Source organism: Rhincodon typus, chromosome 1 (genome assembly GCF_021869965.1).
Source record: "Rhincodon typus isolate 14 chromosome 1, sRhiTyp1.1, whole genome shotgun sequence".
Lineage (NCBI taxonomy): Eukaryota > Metazoa > Chordata > Chondrichthyes > Orectolobiformes > Rhincodontidae > Rhincodon > Rhincodon typus.
In genome coordinates, this window is record NC_063332.1 from 130477617 (window position 1) to 130496667 (window position 19051).

Consider the following 19051-nt stretch of genomic DNA (forward strand, 5'->3'; position numbering starts at 1 on the left):
GCAAGCCTTCTTTGCCTGTTAGTCCTATTTGAATATTTTTGATTAATGCTCTCTTCTGCATAGTGGCAGAAAAGTGGCCCAATCCGGTTGTCCCTTAACACCTTCATAATTAGGCTTTAAAATAAAAGGCAAAACTGGAGCAGCAAAGACACAAAGTGGTTTCAGGCTAAGGATAGGATTAGTTTGAATTGTGCAGGCAGACTAAGCATCTGTGTGTGTCAACTAAGATGACAGGCATTGTAACGAGTTACTCTGACAACCACTAATTCCATGGAGAGATTATGCCGAGTTCATTTGCAGTTTTTTGTTTAGGTTTAGCTGACAAAATGATACTTAACCTTTTACATAGGCAGCGTATTGCTTTGAACGTTTCTGTGTATGGGATTAAAAGGTTTTGATCAGTATAAGAACCTATTGCCATTCATTCTTCCAAAAGTGATTTAATGAAAATTCATTTTAGAAACCGTATTGTAGACACTGCATTTATTGTTCTTAAGAAAGGAAGGAGTTGTTTGGAAAAGCTAGCATGTTAAAATATGAGGTCTTAAATAATTGTTTCCTTGAGAAATAAATAATTAAGAATCTTTGTAGTGATCAATGCATATCATTGTGAATCATTCACTTAATAGTTCAGCTGAAAACATTAAGCTTGCTGTACTTTGTTTGTACTTGTCTTTTTTTATTTTCTAATTTAATCATAATGTGGGCGTGAATGTGCAAGCATCTATGCATGCATGCATTTTTGGTCACTAATTCTAAATATTCTACAACATCATTCAGGTGCAATATGTTAAAAATTACAGATCACCAATAGTATGCATATTTGTATCAATGTTTTGATCTGTGTACGCAGTCTGCGCACCAACATATATAGCTCTTCAGTAGTTAACAATACAACTTAAGATTTTTTTTTAATCTGTGTTCTTCCACAAAAACTCAATCAGAAAATCATACTGCTTCAGCAATTTTTTCTTCTGTGACCTCACTCACGTTTGGAAGAAACTATCCAATTCAACTCCTCAGTTAAATGATTTGTAGGTTTCACTAATAAAATAGAAACTTGAGGATTGCTGAAAAAAGACACATTTTCATCAAAGTTTTTTTGTCTCACGTTTATCAGGGTAATTTGCAAGCATCCCAATTTAAGGGGAAAATCAACATTTATGCTGATGAGAGGAGATGCTGATTCCTTGTCAAGTAGACTTCCTACACTTGCCTAATTGGCAACCTTGTAAATAGGGCCTGAGCCATTTGTTCGCCGTGCAAGCTTGATGCCGAAATAGTGCACATCAAACCCAACCTGCTGGATAATAACGATGTGTATGCTGCACGAAACTCATGAATGGCCCCAAGGCCATCACTTTGGATCCTGAAAAGCGCCCATTATATTTCAGATTACAATGGAAATGTAAGTTTGAACAATAGAATAGAATAGAATATCCACGTGACAATAAAGGATATTCTATTCCAGTAGGTAAAGCTAGCTGTTTCATGCTGCTACTATGCAATTGCAAATTGAGTGGTATATGCACCCACAGGACATTTCTGTCAAACCAGAACGGTATTCTGCCGAGAACAGAATGATCAATGTGGTATATAAATTTCAGAGCTGGTATGATATTAGGTATGTATGTGTCCCCCTAAAGACTGGTGGGTTTTATCAAACAGTAGAATCGTAGAGGTTTACAGCATGGAAGCAGGCTCTTCGTCTCAACTTGCCATGCTACCCAGTTTTCGCAATTAATCTAGTCCCATTTACTTGCATTTGGTCCGTATCCCTCCATATCTATCTCATCCATGTACCTGTCCAAATTTTTCTTAAATGTCAAAATTGTACTCACCTAAACACTACCTCTTAGAGCCCATTCCAAACACTCATCACTCTGTGTGAAAAAATTGCCACTCTGGACCCTTTTGTATCTCCCCTCTCACCGTAAACCTGTGCCCTCTAGTTTTAGACTCCTCTACCATGGGGAAATGCTAATGGCTATCTAGCTTATCTAAGCCTGTCATGATTTTATAAACCTCTATAAGGTCACCCCTCAGTCTCCTACACTCCAGGGAAAAAGTCCCAGCCTATTCAGCCTCTCCTTAAAACTCAAACCTTCCAGTCCAGGTAGCATCCTTGTAAATCTTTTCTGCACTCTTTCTAGTTTAATAATATCCTTTCTGTAGTAGGATGACCAGAACTGCGCGCAGTATTCCAATGTGGCCATACCAATGTCTTGTACAGCTGCAACAAAACATCGCAATTCCTATACTCAATGCTCTGGCCGATGAAAGCAAGCATGCTGAAAGCTGCCTTCACCACCGTATCTAACTGTGGCTCCACTTTCAAGGAGCTATGAACCTGTACTCTAGATCACTTTGTTCTATAACACTGTCCAGGGCCCTACTGCTGACTGCGTAAATCCTGCCCTGGTTTGACCTACCAAAATGCAACATCTTGCATTTATCTAAATTAAACTCCATCTGCCATTCCTCAGTCCACTGGCCGAGTTATAGAGTCATATAGCAAGGAAACAAACCCTTCGGTCGAAACAGCCAATACCAAACCAGATCCCAAACTAAACTAGTCCCATCTGCCTGCTCCTGGCCCATATCCCTCAAAACCATTCCTATTTGTGTATTCGTCCAAATATCTTTTGAACATTGTAATTGCACCCGCATCCACCACTTCCTCAGGATGTTCATTCCACACTCGAACTACCCTCTGTGTAAAAAGAAAATTTGCCCCTCATGTTTTTTTTAAATCTCTCTCCTCTCACCTTAAAAATGTGCCCCCTCGTCTTGAAATTCCCCATCCTAGGGAAAAGACAACAACCATTAACTTTATCTCATAGAATCACTACAGTGTGGAAACAGGCCCTTTGGCCCAATAAGTCCACACTGACCCTTGGAGCATCCCACCCAGACCCATCCCCCTATAACTCACCTAAGCTAAACATCCCTGAACACTACGGGCAACTTAGCATGGCCAATCCACCTACCCTGCACATCTTTGGACTGTGGGAGGAAACCGGAGCACCCGGAGGAAACCCACGCAGAGAGTGTGCAAACCCCACACAGGCAGTCACCCAAGGGTGAAATCAAATCTGGGTTCCTGGCACCATGAGGCAGCAGTGCTAACCACTGAGCCACCATGCCACCCTCTCATTATTGTATAAACTTCTATCAGGTCAGCTCTCAACCTCCTATGCTTCAGTGAAAAATGTCCCAGCCTATCTAACCTTTCTTTATAACTCAAACATTCCATACCTGGCAACGTTCTGGTAAATCTCTTCTGGATCCTGTCCAGCTTGATAATATCCTTCCTATAATTGGGTGACCAGAGCTGGACAAAGTATTCCAGAAGAGGCCTCACCAGTGTCCTGTCCTACCTCAACATGACTTCTCGACTCCTATCCTCAAAGGACTGAGCAATGAAGGCAAGTGTGCCAAATGCCTTTTTAAACATCCTGTCTATATGTGATGCAAACTTTAAAGAATCATGCAAAGGGAGGTGATGGCCTAATGGTATTTTCACTGGACAGTTAATCCAGAGACCCAGATAATGTTCTGGGGACTTGGGTTTGAATCTTGCCACGGCAGATGGTGGAATTTGAATTCCATTTTAAAAAATCTGGGATTAAGAGTCTAATGATGATTGTGAAACCATTGTCGATAGTTGGAAAAAACCATCAGGTTCACTAATCCCCTTTTGGGAAGGAAACTGCCATCCTTACCTGGTCTGGCCTATATGTGACTCCAGACCTACAGCAATGTGGTTGATTCTTAACTGTCATCTAGGCATTTAGGGATGGGCAATAAATGCTGGCCCAACCAGAGTCGCCCTCATACCGTGAATGAATAAAGATGAATAAAGAAAAAAAAAATGTACCTGCACCCCTAGGTCCCTCTGTTCTACAACACTACCCAAGCCCTACCATTAATTGTATAAGTCCTACTCTTGTTTGCTGTACCAAAATACACTACCTTGCATTTATTCAGACTGAACTCCATCAGCCATTTTTCTGCCCATTGACCCATCAAGATCTTGCTGTATTCCCAGGTAACCTCCTTCACTGTCCACTATAGTAATCTTGGTGTCATTCGCAAACATCCTAACCATACCCCCTGAGTTCTCATCCAGATCATTTATATAAATGACGAGTAACAGTGGACCCATGCCTTTGTCTTTGTCTTCTACCTTCAAGCCAATTTTGTATCCAATTGGCTAGCTCTCCCTGGATCCCATGCGATTTAATCTTACTCAACAACTCCCACCATGCAGTACCTTGTCAAAGGCCTTGCTAAAGTTCATGAAGACAACATCCACTGCACTGCCCTCATCTACTTTCTCGGTCATCCCTTTAAAAAACTTAATCAAATTGGTGAGTCATGATTTCACATGCGTAAAGCCATGCTGACTATCCTATATGAGTTCTTGCCTCTCCAAATGCCTGTAGATCCTGTCTCTCAGAATCCCCTGTAACAACTTACCCACCTCAGATGTTAGACTTAATGATCTGTAGTTCCCAAGCATTTCCCTGTAGCCTTTCTTTAGTTAGTTGCCCTCCAGTCTTCAGGCACTTAACCCATGATACAAATATCTCCACTAGGGCCCCTGTAATTTCCTCCTTAATCTCCCACAAATCCATGGGATATAATTAATCAGGTCCCAGAGATCTACCTTAATGCGTTTTAAGACTTCTAACACCACCTCTTCTCTAATGTAGACTCTCTTCAAGGCATCACTATTTATTTCTCCAGGTTCCCTAGCATCCATGTCTTTCTTGGCAGTAAAAACTGACAAGAAATATTCATTTAGGATCTCGCCCATCTTTTGTGGCTCCGCATACAGACAACCTTGTTGATCTTTAAAATGCCCTATTCTCCCCCTTGTTTTGCCTTTCATGTACTTGTAGAATCCCTTTGGAATCTCCTTTACCTTATCTGCCAAAGCCGACTTGTGTCCCCTTTTAGCCCTCCTAATTCTTCTCTTAAATGTACTCCAACATCCTCTATACTCTTCAAGGAATTCACTTGATCCCAACTGCCTATACATGTTATATGCCTGCTCCTCTTTCTTGACCAGGGCCTCAATAGCACAAGTCATCCAGGGCTCCCCCCTCCTACCAGCCTTACCCTTCATTCTAACAGGAACATGACGGCCCTGAACTCTCATTAATTCACTATTGAAAGCCTCTCACTTATCAAACGTCCGTTTGCCTGCAAACAGCCTCCCCTAATCAACTATTGAAAGATCCTGTCTAAGACCATCAAAATTGGCCTTGCTTCAATTTAGAACTCTATCTAGTGGACCAGACCTATTATTTTCCATAGCTATTTTAAAGCTAATGGAATTAAGGTTACTGGTCCCAAAGTACTCCCCCACTAACACTTCTGTCTCTTGCCCTGCCTTATTTCCCAAGAGGAGGTCAATTTTTTCCATTCCCTAGTAAGGCCATCTACATGCTGCATGAGAAATTCTTCCTGAATGCACTTAACAAATTTCTCTGTATCCAAGCTCCTAACACTATGGCAGTCCCAGTCGATGTTAGGAAAGTTAAAATCCCTTGCTATTAATACTGTATTGTTCTTGTAGCTATCTGCAATCTCCTCATATATTTGTACCTCAATCTCCCGCCGACTACTGGGAGACCTATAGCACAATGCTATCAAAGTAATCTCCCCCTTTTTTATTTCTCAGTTCTACCCATATAGCCCCAGTAGACGAACCCTGAAGAATGCCCTCTCTCAGTACTGCCGTGACATTCTCCCTAATCAAAAATGCAACTCCTCTTGTCTCCCCTACAGACATAGTCATTAGCGACACTAGACTGTCCCCTGATCTTCCACAATAAGAACAAAGAACAGAATCTTACCTTACCCTTAGCTCGTTGCTGATCGCCCTCCTCACCGAAGCCCACACTTAAACCTCCAGCAGCACTTCAACTGCAAAGCATCTCTTTAATCACTCCTGGATGGTCACTGGTGACTGAGCTGATTCCTCCCAGAATCCTCCTCAGTCGCTTCTCAGCAGCGCCCTTTGTATATCTCTTTGTATGTTCAGAGCATGCAAAATACTGAGTGTACCCAATCATCCCACACAAAATTTACAGCACGGTGTCCAAGATTAGATGTGATTCTATAATAGGACACCATTTTCTGGATAATCCTGACTGTGCAATTATGCTGACAACCAATTAAAAGAGCCAATTGGCTGGCACTTTGGTGTACTTTTTCATGTGTAAGAAGCTATATATATGTTAATACTCAGGGTGCTGTTCTTTGCAGACAGGCAAGCTTGTTCATGTTTTGTGCTTGTTTCAGCTGAACAAAATAAGTGACAACCATGCATTGGTTCATATCACAGAGCAAGGTCTTGACCAATCAGAGTCAACCTGGTTTAAAATTTCAACAAAGCCTGACAGTTTACTGTCAATCATCATTAATTGGTGCATCTCCCTGATAACATATCTACCAATCTGAGTCCAATACCAACCAATTGGGCTCTCACTCTTCTCATACAGTGTAAATGTTAGGATTCCCCCTAAATTGATATTCTTGCAAATTATCCTGATGAATGCAAGTCAAAAAGCTTCAACAAAATCTCTCATTTTTTTCAACAGTATTAAGGTTCTTTACTATTAAATGACCAAAATTAGAAGCTTATTAGAATCAGTTCATAAATCTTTTCTTCCTGCATTCGTTTTCTCTAGATTCTGGCATATACTGAAGGACTTCATGGAAAATGGTTGTTCACTGAAATCCGTGCAATTTTCTCCAGGCGCTATCTACTGCAGAATACTGCACTAGAAATTTTTATTGCCAATCGAAGTAAGTCTTACTCCTAAAATGCTCCATGAACTTTTTTTTTTGGTTGGTGCTTTTCTGTTTACCTATTTAACTTGCCCGATTTTGTTTTATTCTTATTCTTTTGAACCGTTTTCTAGTGCTTTTGGAGTGCTTCATACATGATATAATTTCTACCCATTCAGAGTAAAGAATGTAAATAGTATTATGGTTTAATAAACACCATTTAAAGTTCACCTGGAAGACTCAAGATGTGTTGCTGAAGCAGCATCATTTATATCTGAAGAAGTTGCAATTTCTTATAATTTGGAGATCGCCTTTCATGGTATCACAGAATTGTTACAGCATAGAAAAATGATCATTTGGCCCATCATGTCTGTACTGGCTGTCCAAATTAGTGTCTCACATAGTGCTATTCACCTGCCTTCTCCTAATTACCCGATGCATTGTTCCTTTTCAAATAACCATCTGATTCCCTTTAGAATGCCTCTATTAAGCACATGATTCAAATGATTTTTGCTGTTTTCCCCAAAGAGCTTAATCATTTTTTTTCCAGAATTATCAATCCTAAACTAATAATTTATAAGGGAATTTCCTATATCTTAGAACTATCAAATTTTAAGGTACAGTTATCAAGCTTAATTTTCGAGAAAACTGTGTACCTTCATTGTAGGCTGTTTTGGGTCAATAAAGATCCCTGGTACATGAAAACAACTTCTCATTTTAATACTTAAAATTGCCTTTAATGTTTGATACTTGATTTTTTAAAAAATATAGATGGCTATTTGATAGGTGTTCAAAAATGTTCCTTAAAATTCAGAATTAAATCATATATCCAAGTTCAAGCTTAAGGAGAACCTCTGGAGTAAATAGATTACATAATTGACATATGTGTTGGAACATCTCCAAAAAAACTACAGCATTGTAACAATACTCACCTTCTGTAAAATAGTTAATAAATCTGTTGACCTTGCATGAGTTAAAATAGTGACACATTTTTGCACAAAATCACCACTGCAGACAATTCAAAATTCATGATAATGTCCATGCAGCAAAGTTTGTTTAAATCCATAGTCATGTTTGCATCAGGAAATCTTTTTTGGGAATGGATTTCAGCAACGAAGCGGAAATAACCCGTTGCCCATTGAAAACTGTGATTTATGGAAAGACAAAGGGGCTTGCAATTCTGCATCTGTTATATATCTAATTGCAAAGAGATGTTCTATTAAACAAAAATACAATATAAATCACAGAAGGTGATGTCATGTTAAAAAATGTTCTATTATTGTTTATTTCTTTGGCAGCTGCTGTCATGTTCAACTTCCCAGATCAAGCTACAGTCAAGAAAGTTGTTCATTGTTTGCCCCGTGCCGGAGTTGGTACAGGTTTGGGGCTACCTCAAACCAGGTATACAAGCATTTTATTCTAAATGTACATTTATTTTTCATTATATTGTCATCACAGAGTAGAATTTTTAAAAGCGCACATTTTCCTTGTATTTTTTGTGCTTCATGATCAAATATACATTCAGAGCAATGTGTTGATTCATTACTCATTTTATTGTACCGGCAAAAGTTAAGTTGTTACAGATCCCTACCCTTGGCGTGTAGAAGTACATAACATACCAGAACACCTTGTGTGTTAATATACCCAAACCCAACATTGGAGTTTTTTTATTGCTTAAAAAAATTCATTCATTAAGATCTGCCATGCATTTATTTTGTAATTTACTGTATTGATGCCAAATTCATAAATCAATACTAAAATGGCACTGCCTTGTGTCAACTTGGCCTTGTTGAACTAATTGAACTAGTGCAGCTGTGAAACTGAGCAAACTGCCTCTCAGAACTAAAGAAGAATGCGAATCATGCCATATGACAATATCCAGTTGCTGTCAACTATAATTTTTGTCAGGCTTCATTCTGTTTGTGTTGAATGTTTTCAGATGCCATGAGAGAGAGAGACTAACTATTAAATTTGTGCTGGGAAAGTTAAACAGAATGATTAAAACTCTGGAAAGCTCTACTGATATCCAAGTAGAATTCCTTCATTGAGCTCATTTACATCATGGCCATAAAATCACATAAGCTGGAAAATTGCAATTGGTTGTGAGTGAAACACCGAGAAACCAGGCCAGATCACTGACTGAGCTGAGCTGAGAACGGAAACTACCAGCTTTAGTTTAAAGAAACTGTTAATTATAATTAATTCATTCTTGCCTGATACAAATGCAGTTTTGATTTCTTTTGCAGATAGTACAGTAAAGTAATATTTCAACATGGCATGAAATTAATTAGGTTTGTACTGAGTGAGAATATTGCTCAACTTGGATCATTCTTATTCAAGCTGGAAATGTCATTGGCATGGAAATTTAGCTACTGCACTACATACATTTTGTATGTTCTACTGAGATTGGAGCCAAATCAACAAATAGGAGAGCAATGGGTATAAAATATAATTTGCATTTAAAGTATTTATTCTGAAAGATGATTTTTTAAAAAAAAGTAGCCTGCACATCTACTGTAGTCAAAGGAATAAGAAATACCGTAATATTTTTGTTTTTGATTTTTTTTCTCTGACCTGCAGACGAATCACCTTAGCAAGCCCCCGGCAACTTTTCAAAGCGTCCAATATGATGCAGCGTTGGCAGCGGAGGGAAATCTCCAATTTTGAGTACCTTATGTTCCTCAACACAATGGCTGGTAAAGAAAAACTGAAATTTCTATTTGAAATCTATTCTTTGTAAATGAAGCACTGTAAGTATGTTGAATTGGATGTAAGTATTGTGTAACCTGCATGCTCTCAACCAAGAGGCAACAATATCATAATACAAAAGCTATTCCCAAATTGGGTTGAAATGTTTTGAGACTGTTCAAATTGGCTCTGAAAGGAGACCATGTATGTGTGCTGGTAAAAAGAAATAGATTATTAATTTTGCAATAAATGTTTGAACCATAGGACCTTACAAATTATCAGTTAAATAGAAATGAGAATTTATTTGTATTTTATTCTCCTTCACTATTTCCCCATATGTAAATTTTCAGTGTGGCAAAATTAAAATGAGAAGCAAAAGTAAGCACTGGAGTAGAAAGCAGTCTCATAAAATCATCGAATGATTATAGGATTAAAGGAGGTGATTCGGCCCAGCATATCCTTGTTGGCTGTTTGCAAGAGCAACCAAGTGAGTTCCACTGGCTCCACCTCTATCCTTACATTCTCTTTCTGTTCAGTTGCTTATTCAGTTCGCTTTTGAAAGCCATGATTGAATTTACCTCCACCAAATTGTCATTCCATCCTAACCACTTGCTATATAAAAAGCTTTTTCTTCTTGTCACTATTGGTCCTTTTACCAATCTCCTTAAATTGCAGTCCTGATTCGTCATCCTTCTGTCAATGGTAACCATTTCTCTGTACCTATTCTGTCAAGACCTTTCATGATTTTGAACACATCTATCAAATCTACCTTCAAGCTTTGCTTTTGTAAGTAGAAGAGCCACAGCTTCTCCAATTTATCCTTGTAAGTCAAATCCTTCATTGTTGAAACCATTATCGTAATTTTTTTCAGCACTTTCTGTAGAATCTTCACATCCTTCTAAAATGTGATTCCCAAACAATACTCAGATGGGACTAAACCAGTGCTTTGTAAAGGTTCAGCATTACTTCTTTGCTTTTATATGGTCTGCCTCGATTTGTAAAGTCCTGGAATCCATATGGCTTTTTAAGTCCCTCTCTCAACCTTCTTTGCCACAATAACAATTTGTGCACAGTTGTGTCTATTCCTGCAACCCTTTAGAATTTTAACTTTATACTGATTCTCCTCATTCTTCCTTCCAAAATATGCCATTTCTTACAGATATGTAAACTGCAGTCTGTACTTGACTAATCTAATTAATTTTTTCCATGATGCAGAGAAGATGGATGATGGGATGTTGTCAGTGTTGATTTTTAAGAATTTGTTTGACAAATTCTACATGCAATGTTTTTTAACAAAATTGTGATTCGTGGAATAAAAGGTATATCAACTTGAATACAAACTGGCTTAAAGATAAAAACATTGCGCAGTGCTAGGTCATTATTTTCGAACTACAGGATGGTAGACATTTGTTTTCCCTAGGGTCAGCTTTAGGATCATTTTTGTAATGCATACAAATGAGTTGGATATTGGAATACAGAGTGAAGTTTCAACATTAGCTGATGGTTTCAAAAGTTGAAACATAACAAATAGTGAGGGTGACTGCAATCAACTACAATGTGACATAGATAAACCAGCAAGATAAGTAGGAGATAGAATTTAATAAAAGAATATGAGGTGATGTATTTTGGCGGGAATGGTAAGGAGAGGCGAAATAGATTTAATGGTACAGATTAAACAGTGAGAAGGAATAAGGAGATTTGGGGTGCGTATGCATTGATCTTTGAATGTGGCAGGGTATATTGTGAGAATGGAATCTTGGTCTTTATAAGTAGAGGCATTTATATATATATTCACTTGTGGGATGTGGATGTCAGTAGCTGGCCAGCATTTTTATTGTCAGTCTCTAGTTGCCCTTGAGCAGGTGGTGGTGAGCTGCCTTCTTGAACTGCTGCAGTCCACATGCTGTAAGTTGACTCACAATGCCCTTTGGGAAGGAATTCCAGGATTTTGACCCAGCAACAATGAAGGAACAGTGATATATTCCCAAGTCGAGATGCTGAGTGGCTTGGTGTTCCCATGTATCTGCTCCCCTTGTCCTTCTAGATGGAAGTGGTTGTGGGTTTGGAAGGTGCTGTCTAAGGATCTTTTGTGAATTTCTGCCATGCATCTTGTAGATAGTTCACACTGCTACTACTGAACGTCGGTGGTAAAGAGAGTGATGTTTGGGAATGTGGTGCCAGTCAAGCGGGCTACTTTGTCCTAGATGGTGTCAAGCTTCTTGAATGTTGTTGGGGCTGCATCTGTCCAGGAAAGTACGAAGTATTCCATCAAATTCCTGATTTGGGCCTTGTAGATGACAAGCTTTGGGGAGTCAGGAGTTACCTGCTGCAGTACTCCTAGTCTCTGACCTGCTCGTGTAGCCATTGTCTTTATGTCATGAGTCCAGTTGAGTTTCTCGTCAGTGGTAACCCCAAGGATGTTGATAGTGGGAGATTCAGTGATGGTAACGCCATTGAATGTCAAAGGGCGGTGATTAGATTGTCTGTTATTGGAAGTGGTCATTGCCTGGTATTTGTTTGGCACGAATATTACTTTCCACTTGTTAGTCCAAGCCTGGATTTTGCCCAGATGTTGTTGCATTTGAACATGGGCTGCTTTAGTATCTGACTAAGCCAAACAGTATTGTGTCCCATAGATGGAAGGAAGAATGTGCATGTGCTTGAACACTCCTGGGCTGTGCATAATTCTGTGACTTCTCTACATTAAATGTAACCTGCCCCTATTCACCCATTTCACCAATTTCTCTGCTGTCATGAAACCTATCACTACCTTCCTCATAGTTTTATACTTTGAAGTTTAGCTTCTAAACATTTTAAAATTGTACTCTGTACCCAATCCAGTTCATTTTATATTAATCAAGAAAAACAATACCCCTGTGGAACCTAATTGCATACCTTTCCCCAGTCCAAGAAAAAAAACGTTCAACACCACTGTTTATCCAACCAACTTTTTATCCATGTTGTCACTCCTTTTTATTCTTTGGGCTTCAGTTTTGCTAGCAAATCATCCACCTCACTGATTCCAAGACTGTGCACTTCAATCATCTGTCCCTCAAAATATCTGATTGCTTCTTAGGTTTTCACATGTCCTTGCTTGTTAGTTCATTCTTCACACTCATCACTCTGTGTAACCTATGTCTCCTGCATTAGAACAGTGAATACTGTTCAACAGTACTTTGGCTGTAATGAGCTTTGAGAACTCCATTGGTCATGAGTGGCACTACATAAATACAGGTCTTTCCTTATTTAAATTAAAGCCAACTACACATCTGCTCTGATTCTTGAATTCGTGGAAATTTCAAACATAATGGGATTTATTTAATCTATTCCTTTAAGAACCTTGACAATTCTGAAAGCAAATAATTCCATTTTTAAGATGTTATAAGTTAGGTAGCCATTTGATTGCACAATCACTATGCCTAGGTATGCCTGCTGTAGTTTGGTGTGCAGAATTATACACAGTTATTCACTTGTTGTTGTACCTGTGCCTCATTCATGATCCATTCCTAAATGTTCTGTTTTTTTTCCCATTGCTTGTATAGTGTAAGATCTGTTTGGCTTTCTCTATTGCCTTAGAATTGTTTCTTTTCTTACAAATCTTGCATTAACTATTTAGCCTGTAACTTTGATCCAATAGATAGAACATAAAATTCAGTTTGCACTTTCATTTTTCAGCCCTTTTAGGTTTGGAACAGTCTACCACCAATTTATAAATAGGCATATTAAAGCTTCAGTTCATAACTCTAAATGCAGCCTGATGTTTCAGTGAAAGTGTGTGAACCAACATAATGACCAGTAGAGAAAATAAGCTTTGTCAGCTTTTAACCATGCTCCTTGAGGAGAAAAATAAATGGATAAGAATTGACACACTATCTTTTTCATGCTGTTAGAGTGCACTTCCTTTCAGCTGATTCATGTAACACTATTCCCTTGACTACTACTCAAATCTTATTAAATATTAAAATATACTTGAACTTTGATTGTAAGTGGCCTGTTTATATGCTGTTCTGTGTGAGGATCTTGCTTAGAAATAGGAAACTTTGAACTAAACTGGGAGGAAAGGATTTACCTTAGAAGTAAAATTCTGTGCATTAATAGATGAGATTTAAAAGGCAATAACATAGTGCATATTTTGCATGGATTATTTTTGAAAATTATCTCAAATATGAACTGCCTGATGTCTCATCTCAAATTAAAGGTTGTATGTTACCTTGAGCAAGTTGTTTGTTTCAAGCTGTTGATTATCTTAATGAAGAAACAAAGATAATGTATGTCAATATAATAGAAAATATATACTGGGCTGCAGTGACCTTGGACTACAGTGAGAAAAATCCTCAGAAGAGGGTTAGACCATTCAAATCCATAAGATATTTAATTCAATCATCTCTGATCTATATCTCAATTTCATTTTCCCACCTTGATAACCTTATCTCATAAAAATCTGTCAATTTGAGTCTTGAAAATTTCGATTGATCCGGCAATAAAGGTCTTTTGTGGATGAGAGTTAAAATTTTTCATTAGTTTTTGAAAGAAATTGATTCCTAATTTCACTTCAAATTGACCTAGGAATAATTTTAATATTATGGATTTTCCCACCAGAGGAAACAGCATGATACTGTCTTCACAACTTAGCTTTCCTTCTAGTGCAGTCATTCTGGAGAACAAAGGTCAATGACCCGAAGCTTTCTCTGACACCCATCACTCAGATTGGAAAATTTCAAATGTAACTTCATTTTTTTAAATCAAAAATGCAGGAGAGAAACCAGAAAATTGTAGACCTGTTAATCCAGTGGATATTGTGGTGTAGTTAATGGATTCTATTATTAAGAATAGAGTAACGAAACACTTCAATAAATTTGATTTGATTCATAAGCACCAACACAGATTGGTAGAGAATAGGTCATATCTCAGGAACTTAATTTAAATTTTGAGTAAATAAATAAAGCAGTAGACCGTAAAACATAGGAGCAGAAGTAGGCCATTCAGCCCATTTAATCTGCCCCACCATTCAGTGAGATCAAGGCTGATCTGATAGTTCTCCGCTCTACTTTCCTGCCTTTTCTCTACAACCCTAGATCCCCTAACCGATTAAAAATCGGTCTGTCTCAGTCTTGAATATACTTAACGACCCAGCCTCGACAGCTGTTTGCAGTAAATAATTCCGCAGATTAACTAGCCTCTGACAGAATAAATTTATCCACACCTCTGTCTTAAATATGTGACCCTTTATTCTGACATTATGCACTCTGGTCTAGGACTGTCCCAAAATAGGAAACATCTTTCTTTCCTACCCTGTCAAATCCCAGCGGAATCTTGAATGTTTCAATAATGTCATCTCTCATTCTTCTATATTCCAATGAGTACAGGCCCAATCTATCCCACCACTCTCCATAAAACAGTTCCTCCATAACTGGCATCAGCTGAACTAACCTTCTTTGGATTGCCTCCATTGCCGATAGATCTATCTTTAAATAAGGGGTCCAAAACTGTTCACAGTGTTCCAGCAGTGGTCTGACTAGTGCCTTGTACAGTTTTTGCAACTGTTCCCTACTTTTATACTCCATTCCATTGAAAAAAAGGGCCAGCATTCCATTTGCCGTCCTGATTACCGCTGAACTTGGATGTGAGCTTTTTATGATTCGTGGATAAGGATTCCCAAATTCCTCTGCAGCTTTCTGTAGCCTTTCCCCATTTAAATAATATTCAATCCCTCTATTCTTCTTTCCAAAGTGCATAACCTTACAAATTCCCATATTATATGCCACGTGCCAAGCTTTTTGCCCACACACTTAACCTGTCCATATCCCTGTGCAGATTCTTTGTGACATCCTCACCATTTGCCCTTGCACTTTTTTTTGTCTCGCCCACAAACTTGACTATAATACATTCACTTTTCTCATCCAAGTCATGAATATATATTGTAAACAATTGTGGCCCCATCTCTTATCCCTGTGGCATTCTTCTATTTACAAGTTTCTTTCCCGATCCCAAATCCCTGACTTTTTTTTAAAATAGAATCCCTACAGTGTGGAAATAGGCCCTTCGGCCCAATAAGTATACACCGACCCTCAGAGCATCTCACCCAGACCCATCCCCCTATAACCCACCTAGCCTACACATCCCTGAACACTATGGGCAATTCAGCATGGCCAATCCACCTAACCTGCATATCTTTGGACTGCGGGAGGAAACCGGACCACCCGGAGGAAACCCACACAGACAAGGAGAGAATGTGCAAATTCCACGCAGACAGTCGTCCGAAGGTGGAATCAAACCTGGGTCCCTGGCACTGTCAGGCAGCAGTGCTAACGCCTGAGCCGCTGTGCCGCCCCCTCCTTTTTATTAGTTAGCCAGTCCTCTTTCTTTATTTATTATTCATTCACGGGATGAGGGCATCGTTGACTGGACGAGCTTTTATTGTCCATCCCTAATTGCCCAGACGGCAGTTAAGAATCAACCATATTGCATGAGATCTGGAGTGACGTTTAGGCCAGATCAGGTAAGGATGGCAGATTCCTTGCCTAAAGGACATTAGTGATTGAACTATCTGGTTCACTAATGTTCAAACGCCAATCTATCTCATTACTACCTCTCTCAACTGCTCTGCTATCTATAAATTGTCAGACTGCTTGTCCTACATCCGGCACAGGATAATCGGAAACCCCTTTCTAAATTGAAAAGACTGAGGTTGTACATTTGGTTCTTGTTACAAAGTCCTTGTATCCTTGCTATTGACTCCATCGTTCTCCCTGGCAGCTGTCTGAAACTGAATCAAATTGTGCATAACTTTGGTGCTATATTTGACCCTCATATGAGCTTTTGGCCACATAGCTGTGCCATCACTGTTTACATCTCCCTAATGTCATCAGACTCTGCTCTGCCTCGGTTGATTTGCTGCTAACAATCCTTGAGACTTGATTATTCCTATGCAGTTTTCTCTTCTGCCCTGTGTAAACTTGACAGCATCCAAAACTGTAGTGTCCGTGTCCTAACCTGCAACAAGTCGTGGTCACCCTTCATCTATCCTTATATCTGTGATGTCATTCAGCCCCAATAACCTATGAGATATCTGCACTTCTGAAATTTAGTTGTCTTGAACATAAACAATTTTAATCACTCCACTGTTGTTGACCATGCCTAAGCTATGTAATTCTCTCCTTTAACTTCTCTGCCTTTCTTCCTGCTTAAAACCTACTTATTTTACCAAGTTTTTGGTTTCCTGTTCTGATATCTTCTGAGGTGGCTTAGTATCAAATTTATTTGATAAAGCTTTTGTAAAATTCTTTGAAGTCATTAGAGATGCTGTATAAATATAGATCGTTGTTGGACAAAACTATGGTAGAAGAACTTCCATGTAGGTAAATGTGAGCTTATTAGGTTTGGATCAAGGAATGAATTGATCTGAGTAGTATTAGAATGGAGAAAGACTAGGAACACTTGAAAGCTGAGAGAATTGGTAATGTGTGGGCTTAGATGACTAAAATATAATAAGATATATAAAGGGCAATGGAAAGTTAGTGCTTATAATTAGATTGCTAGAAGAGAAAGTTTTGTTATTTTGTTACGTAACAATGGTTTGAATGTATCTGGACTACTCTGTATAGTACTGGCCAATGTACCTCACAGCATGTTGGCCTTGGAAGCACAACAGCATAGATTTATCAGGGTGTTACCAGGGCCCCAGATATGAAGTGAGATTGCATAAACTAGATTTATATTCCCTGGGGTAAACGGGGCTTGATTTGATGGGAGTATTTAGGACTTTGGAATAAATTGATTGGGTAGATATAAAGAATTTTTTTCAGTTGGAGGAAAATGTAAAAAGAGGAGTAAGACATTAAATCAGAATCATTCAGGAAAAGTTAGGAAACACTTCTGGCGAAAATGTTAGAAACGTGGAAATGTCTTTCACAAAAAGCATTAGATTCTAATGGTACTCTGTTAATAAATCCAAGATTTATATACTTGTTAGTTAGTCAGGGATAATAAGGGACGTGGAACCACATTGAGTGGATGAAGTTATGATACAAATCAGCCATCACCGTAATTGATTAGGGTTGAGAGGCAGAATGACCTACTCGTGCTTGTAACACACATCCGACATTGTGTACAAAATGTTTGTACACTTCTCTGTTTCAGATGTTGAGTGTGCATGTAGCTATCTCACCATTGCTGTTTCTTCAACCCAGGGATAATCTTGCATCATCACGTTCAATGTATCATTGAACTAACAAGGCTTTTATTGTAGCGAAATATCCATTGTTGCTCCACAAAGGTATACTACAATAACAATGGATTCATTTTTTCCATTTCCCGCCAACTTTTATGCCTTGGTGAACAGAGATCTAACCGAGATCTCTATCTCGAATGATCTCCTCCAAACAATTTGCTCTGCCCAGCCAATACTCAATAGCATCATAAATGGGCCCTTCTACACATGTAGTGTATACTGTTCACCATTTCTTTCCAAAGCATACCTCTCCCTTCCTAAACCACCCCTTGCATATTAACCCTCTCTTTCCTTGTCAGGACCCTGGATTGAAATTTTGCCATTTAACTTCTTGCTCAGCTCCCAAAATTCCCTGAAATTGTCTGTAACATTTTATAACTGCAGTCACAATCCATCATCCATCCTTGCCCTCCAATGACATTTCAACCTTTCTCTGTCAACCCTCCTGTTCTGTAGTTCACCTAATTCTTTCCTAACCAGCACATTTCCAGTAAGAGATTTTCCTGTCACTCCCAAACAAATATCTTTGTAACAACACAACTGTCCTTATCTATCTCTTTTGCTTTATCATTTTCGTACTTTACTATTTCCCAATGAGATAATGTCCAAGATACCATCCCTGAGTACATTCTTTGTCACTGCCAGAGTTGGTGGCACAGCCAGGAGGAGATTGTCCTCAAGAGTTATCAACATTGATTCTAGACCTCATGAAATCTCCTGGCATCAGGTCAAATGTGGGTAAGAGAATCTTTTGCCAATTAGCATGTACCCCACCCCCATTCATTCTTTGTTCTAAACTTAATAAGCTCACATTTACCTACATGGAAGTTCATCTACCATAGTTCTGTCTAGCAATAACCTACATTTATACAGCATCTTTAATAACTTCAAAGAAATTTACAAAAGCTTTACCAAATAAATTTGATGCTAAGCCACCTTAGAAGACATCAGAACAGGAAATCAAAAACTTGATAAGAGAAGTAGGTTTTAACAGGAAGAAAGGCAGAGAGCTTTAAGGAGGGAATTACACAGCTTAGGCATGGTCAACAACAGTGGAATAATTAATGAATTATCGCTGATACATGTTGAACGGCGTTTGAAAAAAAGCACTGATGGTAGCAAGGGTGCAGATGTACTTGGTTAGGGACCTCAACGTCCATTACCAAGAGTGGTTCGCAATACCACCACTGACTGAACTGGTTGAGTTCTAAAGGATGTAGCTGCTAGACTGGTCCTGCGGTAAGTGGTAAGGAAAAAACATACTTGAGCTCATTGCTACCCAATCTTCATGTCTCTGTTCAAGACAAAAATGGTTGGAGTGACCTCGAT

General features: G+C 38.7%; 1 protein-coding gene across 2 annotated transcripts in view; it reads left to right on the forward strand.

Annotated features, from left to right (window-relative positions):
* LOC109934644 (lipopolysaccharide-responsive and beige-like anchor protein) overlaps nt 1-19051 on the forward strand; it is a 722782-nt gene that overhangs the window by 441253 nt on the left and 262478 nt on the right. For both annotated transcript variants that reach the window (XM_048614313.1, XM_048614252.1), the window contains exons 27-29: nt 6705-6822; nt 8103-8205; nt 9385-9500. In XM_048614313.1, the coding sequence (XP_048470270.1) occupies nt 6705-6822; nt 8103-8205; nt 9385-9500 (337 nt within the window). The remainder of the gene's footprint in view (nt 1-6704; nt 6823-8102; nt 8206-9384; nt 9501-19051) is intronic.